Source organism: Phocoena sinus, chromosome 19, assembly GCF_008692025.1.
Source record: "Phocoena sinus isolate mPhoSin1 chromosome 19, mPhoSin1.pri, whole genome shotgun sequence".
In the NCBI taxonomy this organism is placed as follows: Eukaryota; Metazoa; Chordata; class Mammalia; order Artiodactyla; family Phocoenidae; genus Phocoena; species Phocoena sinus.
Window position 1 is genome coordinate 1,318,103 of NC_045781.1, and position 12,247 is coordinate 1,330,349.

The 12,247-nt window shown below is 46.2% G+C and overlaps 1 protein-coding gene across 2 annotated transcripts; it reads right to left on the reverse strand.

The window, feature by feature from the left end:
* Nucleotides 1-349: 349 nt before the first annotated feature.
* On the reverse strand, nucleotides 350-11,241 carry LOC116743526 (zinc finger protein OZF-like). Of its 2 annotated transcripts, XM_032612048.1 has the most exons (5): nucleotides 10,968-11,234; nucleotides 10,290-10,326; nucleotides 7,826-7,864; nucleotides 5,766-5,892; nucleotides 350-4,464 (listed from the first exon to the last, which is right to left on the reverse strand). In XM_032612048.1, exons 3-5 carry the CDS (start codon nucleotides 7,856-7,858, stop codon nucleotides 2,993-2,995), a joined length of 1,632 nt encoding a protein of 543 aa, XP_032467939.1. In that variant the 5' UTR covers nucleotides 7,859-7,864; nucleotides 10,290-10,326; nucleotides 10,968-11,234; the 3' UTR covers nucleotides 350-2,992. The 2 variants fall into 2 exon arrangements, with proteins under 2 accessions (XP_032467939.1, XP_032467938.1); XM_032612047.1 differs by lacking the exon at nucleotides 10,290-10,326 and having other exon boundaries at nucleotides 10,968-11,241.
* Nucleotides 11,242-12,247: the final 1,006 nt, after the last annotated feature.

The window sequence follows — 12,247 nt, forward strand, 5'->3', positions numbered from 1 at the left end:
TCACCTGTAAGTGCACTGACAGTGTCTGCATATGGAGAGGAGACAAACTCAGAAAAACATTTCAGACTGTGTAATTATCCAGAGCTATTAAAAATACTTAGGGTTTCCCTGGTGGCGCAGTGGTTAAGAATCGGCCTGCCAATGCAGGGGACATGGGTTTGAGCCCTGGTCCGGGAAGATCCCACATGCCACGGAGCAACTAAGCCCATGCGCTACAACTACTGAAGCCCACGCACCTAGAGCCCTTGCTCCACAACAAGAGAAGCCATCCCAAAGAGAAGCCTGCACACTGCAACAAAGAGTAGCTCCCACTAGCTACAACTAGAGAAAGCTCACACACAGCAACGAAGACCCAAAGCAGCCAAAAAGAAATAAATAAACTAAAAAAAAAAAAATAATAAAAGTGCTTAATGAGATAGATATCCATGAGGACTGGCAGAAATTGATGGTGGAAAACTGGTTTTTGAAATAATCAAAATCCCACTGGAATGTGAGGAAAAAAAAAATACACACACACACCTGACATCTAATAAGTGAGAGAAGGAAACCACTAAAATGTCTACTGGGGATTTTTTAGTAGATTTAAAGGCTTTTCACAAAACATAATTTCTTCCTATAACTCAGAGCATTCATGGTAGTAAAACTGAAGGAAAAAGCAGGGTGAGGAGAATTAGAAAGTACACCCACAGTTGTGCAAATGAATGTTAAATGTGCATTATCATTTTGTTCCATATTTTAAGATGTCAGTAGGTACCACATGGGGGACTTGCCCGGCGTTCTAGTGGTTAACACTCTGCACTTCCATTTCAGGGGGCAAGGATTTGATCCCTGGTCCAGGAGCTAAGACCCCACATGCCACACAGTAAGGCCAAAAATAAAAAAGTACCATATGTGTTTCAGACATGTTTCTAGGAATACAGAATGTATCACTGCACAACATGTAAATACATATTTTCCTACTGGAACTTACTCTGTATTTGACAGAAAAATAAAATAAGCGGTTCTTCTATGATATTAAGTTGCATAGCGTAATAGAAGGTGATGGGTCCTAAGGAAGTAAGGTCAGCGAATGGGTGATGAAACAATTATGAGTTTACGATGGGTTGAGGCACTAAAATGAGTGTCCATATTTGGATTCATAGTGAAGATGAAAACTGAGGATATATTTTAGGTGGTTTCTTCCTTTCCAATTGCTACATATTCATTATTTTGCCGTTTTTTTTTTTTTTTTCGTATTGAATGAAATTGGAACTCCAGGATGATACTGAATAAGAGAACAATGAGCAGCTGCCCTCCTTTTATTCTAATGGCAATAGTTTAATAATGGTTCAAAGGTACAGTATTTCTAATAACTCTTTCTAGATGTTGTAGGATTAAGAAGGCTCACTTCTATCCGTAGTTTGATATCTCTCTTAGTGTACTAGCACTGAACATTTCACAAAGAAAAATTTTTAAATTATCATTCACAATATTATCAGATTTAGAAAATACATATGCAAGACCTATAAAAAGAAATCTAAAAACATTTCCATCCAAAATTAAATAAGATCTACATAAAAGGAGATGTATCATGTTTATGGATTGGGACACTCAGTATTTCTTTCTAAATTAAAGATTAGGAGAATTCCCTGGAGGTCCAGTGGTTAGGACTCAGCGCTTTCACTGCCCTGGCCTGGGTTCAACTGCTGATCAGGCAACTAAGATCCCATAAGCTGCACGGAACAGCCAAAAAATAAAAATAAAAATAAATTGAAGACTAAATGCAAGCCCAGTGAAACTCCTAGTAGGATTTTTTGTGCTGTATAAGCTGAAAAGTGAATTCTAAACTTCATATGGAAAAGCAAAGAACCAAGAAAGGCTATAATGACTGAAAAAAAGAAAGTCAAAGGAGTATACAACCTTGATTTCAAGACATACTATAAAAACAAATTAGTTAATACATGAAAATACTGGCATAAATAAAGTAGATAAATGCAACAGAATAGAAATTCCAGAAATAAACATATACATAAATGATTGACCTTCGATGAAGATACTAAAGCAATTCAGGGGAAAAGGTATAATCTTTTAAATCAGTATCACTGCAGCAATGGGGTGTCTATATTTTAAAAAATAACTCCCACAATTAATTGAAAATGATTCCTTTGCATCAATAAAAACCCTAAACCATAAAAGTTACAGGAGGAAACGGTAAAAAGTATAAGAATGGACAAATTAGACTACACTAAAATTAAGAACTTTTTCTCTGGAAAAGTAATTGAAAAGACAAGACCAATTCTGGAAGAAAGTATTGCTAAGTATTTCCATTAGAGGACCTTAATCAATAATTCATGAAGAAATGTCAAAACTCAGTAATTAGAACAACAAATCAAATGAATAGAAATTTCAATAACAACATATGGCTGGAAATTAACACATGGAAGACCACTCAGCATCATGTCATTAGGGAAATGCAAATTAAAATCACTTGATACCACTATACACCTACGATGTCACAAAAATCAGAAACCCTGCACATACCAAGTGTTGGTAAGAATGGAAAGAATGGGAACTTGGGTTCTGGTGTTTCTGGCAAGACTGTAAAAGGATACTACCACTTTAAAAAGTTTGACTGGGGCTTCCCTGGTGGCGCAGTGGTTGGGAGTCTGCCTGCCGATGCAGGAGACACGGGTTCATGCCCCTGTACAGGAGGATCCCACATGCCGCTTAGTGGCTGGGCCTGTGAGCCATGGCCACTGAGCCTGAGAATCCGGAGCCTGTGCTCCGCAACGGGAGAGGCCACAACAGTGAGAGGGCCCTGTACCACACACACATAAAAAAGTTTGACCCCACATAAGTTAAACGTTCACCTACTCTACAACACAGGAGTTGTGGTGCTAGATATTAACTCAAGTGAAGGAACACATAAGTCCAGAAGACATTTCTCCAGTGTGAACTTTCCTCTTTTTTATGAGCTTGGAGCTACATACAAAGAACTACACTCATAAGGCCTTTATCCAGTGTGGATTCTCTGGTGGACAATAAGACTTGTTCTGTAACTGTAAGGCTTCCCACATTCATTGCACTGAAAAGGCTTTACTCCAGTGTGGATTCTCTGGTGGACAACAAGACTTGTTTTGTTACTGTAGGGCTTCCCACATTCACTGCACTGAAAAGGCTTTGCTCTAGTGTGGACATTTCGGTGGCTAACAAGTGTATTCTTCAGCTTGAAGGCTTTCCCACATTCATTACACTCATAGGGTCTTTCTCCAGTGTGGATTCTCTTGTGCTCAGCAAGTCTGATTTTCCTCTTGAAAGCTTTCCCACATTCACTGCACTCATAATGCCTTTGTGCAGTGTGAACATTCTGGTGTTTATTGAGGGCAAAGCTGCTTATAAAGAAGTTCCCACATTTCTTACACCCATAAACTTTTTCTCCATTGTGAATTCTCTGGTGTACAATAAGACTTTTTTTGTTGACATAGGCTTTCCCACACTCACTGCACATGTGAGGCCTTTCTCCAGTATGGGTTCTCTGGTGGATAATAAGACTGGTTTTATAACTGAAGGACTTCCCACATTCGGTACACTTAAAAGGCTTTTCTCCAGTATGGATCCTCTGGTGCACAAGAAGTTTATTTCTGTAAAGGAAGAGCTTCCCACATTCACTGCATTTATGAGGTTTCTCTCCAGTGTGGACCTTTTGGTGCTGGACAAGTGAATCCTTGCGGGCATAGGCTTTCCCACATTCATTACACTCATAGGGTCTTTCTCCAGTGTGGACTCTTTGGTGCTGAACAAGTTTACATTTGTAGATGAAGACTTTCCCACATTTACCACAATCAAAAGGCTTTTCTCCTGTGTGAACTCTACGATGATGAGAAAGACCTCCCCTGAGTCTGAAGAATTTGCCGCACTCACTGCACCCATAAGGTTTTTCTCCAGTGTGAACTCTCAGGTGCTCCGTGAATTTATACTTTTTACTGAAGGCTTTTCCACATTCGCTGCACTCGTAATGCCCTTGTCCAGGGCGAGAGACCTCCCTGCTCTCCCTGCTTCTACCTGGATGCTGTCCATCGTGGGAGGGCTGGTGCTGGGGAAAGCCCAAGCTGCCTAAGAAAGCCTTCTCAATCTCTCCGCATGTGAACATATTGTCGGGTAAAAAGACTTTGCAGCTCGTCACAAGCAAGGCCCCATTCTCTTCGCTTCTGAGGTGTTTCTCTCCACTGGGCTGCTTCTGGTGCTGTTGTAGGTGAGAAGTGAACATTTTCCCACAAGCCCCAGAAAAGGACGGTTTCAGCCCAGGATGCACTCCTTGGTGCTCAGCCAGGTACAAAACATATTTCTCTACCAGGGCACCCATATCTGAAGTAAGAGTCTTCAGGATAGATAGGTCTGGATTTGGATTCCTGTCTTGTGTCACTTGTTCTACAGAAACACATTGTTCAGAAGTGGCCTCCTCAGTACCTAATGCACTCCAACACCCTGAAAGCACAAAAATGCTGATAAACTGTATGGAGACGTTGGTGGTACAGGAGTGCACTACAAATCTGTGCATGACACATGTAGGTATAAGCCCATGGGTTTGTTATTAAAACAAGGGAGGAAGGGTCAAGTGGTAGAAGGGGATACTGTACAATGCTAGGTCTCTGATGGTCACAGAACAGGAAATGTCTCAAACCAGCAAGAACACAGGATACCAGAATGTGTCGCCGTGCCGGGAGGAGAGGCTAGAACAACCCACTCCTAGGCAGATGGCTTTCAGCAGGACTTTCTGGTGGTGACAAGGGCCAGCTCTGTAGAATGTGTGTCTCAATCCAGGAAAATGCAATTACACCTGACTATCAGTGTTCAAAGACAACGTAAGTAAACATGTACCTCTCATGATACATTAAGGATATGCATATACAATATACAAAAGACATCAAATTGGAGAACAGTGCAGACAGGGGGAAAGGAGAGTTTTGGAGGACACTAAGGTGGAAAACAGGAGTCAGAAATCACAGTAGAAATGAAAAGTGGGCAAAGTGTCAAAATGGGGAGAAGTGGAAGAAAGAAATGAAGTATGAGCATGATGAGTCTTGACGCTGAAAGAGGAGAGAGCAAAGGATATTTCCCTGTAGGATTAGAACTCATCAATGATATCATGCCTTCCTACAGCTCCTGCTCACCAGGCTCAGGATGCAATTAACCCTCGTCCTATGACTAGAGAGGGGCCTACCTCGTCAGGCACCCAGGGTTGCCTCCACCTCTCAGCTCAGGCTGGGTGACTATGAGCCCTACCAGATCAAACTCCTCAGAGGAAAATAGGGCCATTAGGAGAAAGACACTGGCCCAGAATGAACCAACCAATGACAGATTTCAGGGAAAAAAATGTATCACTAGAAGAACCTTAAGGAGTCTTGCAAAAATAATCTAGGGTTGACCACAAATGCTGACCATGTAAGTGTCTGTAATTCCTGACACAGGCAGTGCAAAAAAAAGGGTTAGAACGTGTGACACGGATCTTGCACACATCTGAACAGTCAACACACCTAGCAGTGGCAAAGCTAAGTGGCATCAGCTGGACAGGCTTCAAGCCTCTGAGACCAAAGGCTTCTGTCAAAGGCTTCAGAGCCTATGGTACAGGGCTGAACACACACAGAGTGGGGGAACGCAGCTCAAGTGCCAGGAAATCGGGGAAGTAAGCAATGTCCAAGGTCCAGGCTCGGAAGGATGGAGTGAGCCATGCAAAAAGAAGGGCAGAGTCCCATATGGGGCAACGGTGTGGGAACAGGGGTCCTTACCCAGGGAGGCTATAAGTGACAGGTTCTCCAGCATCACGTCACAGTACAGGAGTCTCTGAGCATCGTTAAGGAGACCCCACTCCTCCTGGGAGAAGGACACAGCCACATCCTCAAAGACCACATGGCCCTGTCATGAGGGGGACAAGTGAGTTCACAGCAGCCTCTGCAACCAGGACCCCAGGTCATGGTCGTCCACCCCAGTGACCCAGCTCAGAGGACACACCAGGCCCTGATGCCACAGGAACCTGCTAGTGTTACGTCATTCAGTTAAAACAGAGAGGGAGACAAGCAGTCTCACAAGACGCTCTGAGGCTGCCACACAGACCCCCAGCCACTCTCCTCAGAGTTGACTCTCCTAAGATCACACAGATCACACCACACAAAATGACACTTGTGCTCAGCCCCCTGGAGTAAAGCCTGGGGACAAGGGCCCTGAGTCCATGCTCACACTCCCTCCCTCTCCATTGCCCAGCCCTGCAGGGTCACAACCCCCTCACGTGCCCGACCGTGACCCCCACCCCACGCCACGCCACCACCTCGGCCCCAGGCCTTCGGCACCTCATCATGTTCCCCTTGTGCCACCCAGCACTCAGTGCTTCCCCAGGCCTCTGCGGGACCCACTGCTACAGGCGGTCCCAGTACTGCTTTCTGTCTCCCCACATGGCCCTGATCCCTGTTCCCACGTCAGCACCCAGACATCTTGTGGGCTCAGATGCCCGGAGTCCTCGTCCACCACAGTGTCCCACGTGCTGACCCTGCACCACTCACCCCTTCCTCTCTCTACTCCTCTCATTCCAAGCCCAGCCCCCGAGCCCCCGCCCCCAGCCCAGCCCAAGACCCTGTCCCAGCTGCGCTCATCTGCCCTCAGCTGGTCTGTCGTCCAGTCTCACTCTCTTCAGGCTCCAACCGCAATCATCACAAGACTCTGAGCCTGTGGAGGGGAAACAATGCCCCAGGCCTTACCTCCCTGTCATCTGACCTCCATTCCTGCTTAGCTTCTGAATCCATACCTTATCCACCCCTTCGAATCCTGTGCCATGACCAGGACCTCCCCTGAGGCCACTCCCACCCCCCACACACTCATGGTCACTGCACTGCCTCATCCATCTTAGTGATGACAGCCACCCCTGTCCTCATGCCCAGGGAGGGCATGTCCCTCCCCATCCTACAACTTTCATGGCACCCACACATGACCTGAGGGCCTGTAATCTGACCTGGTCCACATGCCATCCACCTCTCAGGGGTATCTTCAATCCTGAACCCCATCTTTCCTGAACTCCAGGTGTGTGTTTCTAGTGGCCCACTTGACACCTCCCACGAGACACCCCGGCAATATCTCAGACTCAGCCTGGGGACAAGGAACTCTGGACAGTCCTTCTGTCCATTACTCCTACTTCTGACTTCCCATCTCAGACATGGCGTCCCCACCGTCACCTAGAGCCAAACATCCTGGGGTCATGTCAGACTACTCTCTCATCCTGTACAGCAGAAAATCAGCTCTACCACAAACGAGATTCAGAGACTCACCTCCTCTCCTGCTACAGAGCCATTGCCAGGACCCAGTCACAATCGACATTCACCAGGACTGTACCCTCCTCTGGGCCCCAGGCTCCACCCTCACCCCCAGTCTTCTTCCTCTCGGCAGGCAGAGCAGCCTCTTCAGACCCAGCGTCAGATCACTTCCCTCTTCTGAGGCCACGTGTCATGGACCCGCACCCTCAGGAGAGGCCCAGCTCCTCAGGCTGCCATCCCAGAAATGACTCATGACCTCAGTCTTTATCAGCCCATGTCATGGGTTCAGCAGTTCCCTGAACACTCCCCTCTCAGTCTCATCTCCAGGCTGTGCCCAAGGACATGTCACCACTTGACCTTCTCCACTGGACACATGGGAACACCTCTGTACAACTTCTGGCTTTGATTACTGGTCCTGTGCCTGAGATGATGCCAGGGCCCAGACCTAAGGACCCACAATCCCAGAACAACACTGTCTCCTATATCTGTGTGTCAGGACTAGGGGTAGCGATGATGTATGGGTAGGTACTAGGGCTTCCTCCACTTACCTGTCCAGGGACCATAAATGCTGCTGCCACCATGGGAACCTGTGAAAAGAGGGAGTATCTGAGGTAAAGGTGATTATGGTGAGGATGTAAAGGCTGAGCAGTTTCTTCCCTTCCTTTTCCTGGACATGAGTCATCTGAGGCTGACCTCTGACCTCAGATCCTCACTCTTCAGAGCTATAGCTTGACAACTCGATAGCCTTAGACAAAGACTCAACATCCTTGGGACTTCCCTGGCAGTCCAGTGGTTAAGACTTCAATCTTCCACTGCAGGGAGCCCGGGTGCCATCCCTGGTTGGGGAACTAAGATCCCACATGCCGTGGGGCGTGGCAAGAAAAAAACACTCACCCTCTTTGAGTCTCAGTGTCTTCATGTAAATGGCAACACTTAGGATGTCTAACTCATAATGTGTACATACCAAATGCATTATTACCTCTCCCATGGTAAGATTCAGCTATTACAGAACAAGGATTAAGATTTCTATAAATGTTTTTGAAAATTAGGTTTTTCTTACATGTTTTTCAAGGCTTTCTGAGACAAAGTATCTTTTTTCAGCCACCAATTATCTAATTTTATGACACCACTATGGTGCCCTAAAATTCATTCCTATTATTATACTACCTGAACTTAGTGACAGAATCCACAGGTTTAAGGCATCAAACCCATAAACTGCCCTCTTTTGAGAAGCCAGTTCCGACCCCTGGTCCCCAGGCTACCAGGACTTCTGTCTTACTTGGCTACAAATTCAGGGTTTCCCATGAGCCCCTTCTCGGTTTCGATAATTTGCTGAAATGACTCATGAAGTTAGGAAAACACTTCTCTTACTTTTTCTGGTTTACTGTAATGTATACAACTTTGCAACAGTCAAATGGAAGGGACGTCTAGGTCAGGGTTGGGGGGATGGAGGGCAGCAGGGGGTTTCCAGGCCTTTTCTGTACATGCCACCCTCCCAGCACTTCCACCATTTCAATGTATTCACCAATCTGAAGGAACCTTGAATTTCATTGTTCAGCAGTTTTTATACTTAATCTCCAGTTCCCCCCTGATCCTTGGGAGGTCCCGTGTGGGGATGAAAGTTTAACCTTCTATTCACCTTATTTTCCTGGTGACCAGTCCAATCCTGAGGTTATCTAGGGGACCCACCCTAAGTCAAACTCCTTTGTGATTAAAGGGGTTAGTTGTGAATAACAAAACACAATCCTAAATCCAGGAAATTCCAAGGGGTTCAGAGCTCTAGGTGAAGAGCCCAAAACAAAACCTAAACATATGTATATTATTATAGCACAGATATATATTCTCATTTTAAGCAGTTATTACTTGCTTACACAAGATTAACTTGCTAAATCTATACTTTTTCTTTTTTTTTTTTTTTTTTTTTTTTTTGCGGTACGCGGGCCTCTCTCTGTTGTGGCAGCCTCTCCTGTTGCCACGGCTCACGGGCCCAGCCGCTCCGCGGCATGTGGGATCTTCCCGGACCAGGGCACGAACCCGTGTCCCCTGCATCGACAGGCGGACTCTCAACCACTGCGCCACCAGGGAAGCCCAAATCTCTACATTTTTAACCTTGTAGTTTCCTGGGAGAGCTGAGGCACGTGTGCCCTTGACTGGGCCTGAGCTGCTCCACCACCCTGGCTGACCGTTTTCTGGCTCCACAAGGAATAGACAGTTGGCTGCGTGTTCAGAGCTGTGAAGCTACACGTCACACCTTCTTCTCCATCTCCATCCCAGGTAAGGCTCCTTAGTCCTTATACCCTAGCTTCCCCAGAAAGCCCTGGAACCATAGGACCCTCCCATCTTCAGGCAGCCTCAGAAAGTCCCACCCCCTCTGCCCTGCCCTCCAGCCCCAGGTCTCGCTACTTTCATCTGAGGTCCCCTTGCACAGAAGAGTGACAACTTTTCCCTCCTAAATTTGAGATCCTGTCTTGGCTGGAGTCCAAGACTTAGGCTGTTACCACATGGACATCAGTCCGCCAGTGTCCTCCTCCCTCAATTCCAGATTACAGATTCCAGCAGCTCCTATTGTTACCTCAACTTTGGGATCTCAGAAACAGCATGTCCCGAATCCAGCTTTTAATCTCTCCCTAAAACTGACTTCTCACATCAGTCTGGTCTCAAGTCTTCCCAGATGCTCTGCCAAAAGAAAACCTTTAATGTACTGTAATCTGTCCTTTAGCTCAGAGCCACATTCACAGCACCAGAAAATCCTACCAATTATCTTTAAGGTTTACTGGGAATCTTATTACTTAAATTCCTTTGTAAAAATATTAATAAACAGAAACCTCAATTAAAGTTGGCACACCGGAAGGGGGAGCCCTCACTGACCTGAGACAATAACAGTATCCAAAAGGAAGAAGAAAGACTCTCTTCTTTCCTCGGAAGGACTTGGACAATGAAAAGCGATGGACTCTTTGGTGATTACAGCCCTTCTAACTTCCTTCTTTAATCTCTATAAAAGTCTTAGCTCACCTTGGTTGCACACCCCAATTGCAATTCCCTGATGATTCTGGAATAAAAACAAACAAAAAACCCCATCTTTGCAAGTGAAATAGCGTGCAGGCTGTTTGTTTCAGGTCAGCAACTTCCATAGGCACCACTCTGGTCCAGAAGCCACCTTACTCTTTGGAGTGGAATGCACTAGGCTCTCCCAGGTCTCCCTGCCTTCACCCTCAGCTCCCCCTCCCCAGTCTGTTCTCCCCTGAGCAGCCTTTGAAATACTTTAAAACTCAGAGGGTCGTCCTGATTTATTCACAACCCTCCATGGTTCCCAGAATGATGACTGTTGGCTCAGTTGACGCAGTCTGTTGACTCCTCCTTAAATGTCCTGTCCCTGCAGAAAGAACCTCCTGCCCTGGGGGAGGAGGTCACTGGCGGACTGATGTCCATGTGGTGAAAGCCTAAGTCCTGGACTCCCGAATGCTCCCGGCTCTTGAGCACCCCCAATGCTTTGCACGGGCCAAGCTCACAGCGTTTAACACGCTCCACAGTGTCACACATCTTGTCAGAAATGGGACCACCACACACGCACACCTAAAGTTCTGGAAGCAGGGGACTGAACCCCAGTGCCCTGAGCAGGAGACCCTCCCTGGGGGCTTGAGGATTTGGGTCAGGATCGGGGGGGGCGCGCGGAGGGGGCGGACCAGTCACCTGGGCCGGGTCCTGCACCGCGTTGGTTGACATAGGACCCTGTGGGCGCGGTGGTGCCAGGAGACGCGCAGGATAATGGCGGAGACCTAGGCCGAAAATCCCGGAAGCGGGTTCCGCAACACGCTCACTCCTGGGCAGTGTGGACGGCGCCCACTCGGGCTCCTTCCAGTTTCTCTAAGCTCCGCTCCACCGAGTGACCTAGAGCCTCGGGTCCTGCAGACGGCTGCAAAATCCGCCAAACGACCGCCATCAGAAAGACGCCGGAAGTCCCGCCCATGGTTATTTCAAAATCCGGAAGAGCCTTAATTTGGTGCCTTCATTGGAGAGGAGAACAAGGTCGGTCCACACATTCTTCTGGGTAATGTAGTTCCACTCGCTGCCAGTTTGTGATGTGAAAAGCCCCAGGGCATTAATGCACCTTGTCCTTGAGGGAAGTACAAATTAAAAACACATCAAAGTAGACCCAGCAAAGCCTTTATGTATAACCTTTCAACATAAAAGTTGATACAGGATTAGCAAAAAAGCATTCCAGTTGTGAAAAGGCTGAAAGTAGCCACAGTACTACTTCTTGTTTTTATAAAAATCTTGGAAGAATTTTCAAGTTAGAAAAATCAAGTCAATAATATTTTAGAATAAAAAATTAAAAAGGGAATTATATGCAACTAAATATCCCTGAGTTCGTCATCATTGGCTAAGAGAATAAGTATATAAAATTAGATAATGAAGTCTGTCGTTGATACTGTGGACCTAAGTAAATCTGAGCGGCATTAATCAAGCATGACACATTTGTTTGGGATCAAAGATTTGCAATTGTGGACACACATTCAAGTGACAACCCAAAAGGTGTCCAGCTGGGGAATAAAAGTCAAGAGATTTTAAAGGCAAAGAGGGGTCCAGGTTGGCCCAGATCAAAAGTTTATGCTTTTTAAAAAGAAACGAAACTGAGTTATTTGTAGTGAGGTGGATGGATCTAGAGTCTGTCATACAGGGTGAAGTAAGTCAGAAAGAGAAAAACAAATACCGTATTCTAACACATATGTATGGGATCTAAGAAAAAAAAAATGGTTCTGAAGAACCTAGGGGCAGGACAGGAATAAGGACACAGACATAGAGAATGGACTTGAGGACAAGTGGAGGGGGTAGGGTAAGCTGGGACGAAGTGAGAGAGTGGCATGGACATATATACGCTAACAAAGATAAAATAAATAGCTAGTGGGAAGCAGCCGCATAGCACAGGGAGATCAGCTTGGTGCTTTGTGACCACCTAGAAGGGTGGAATA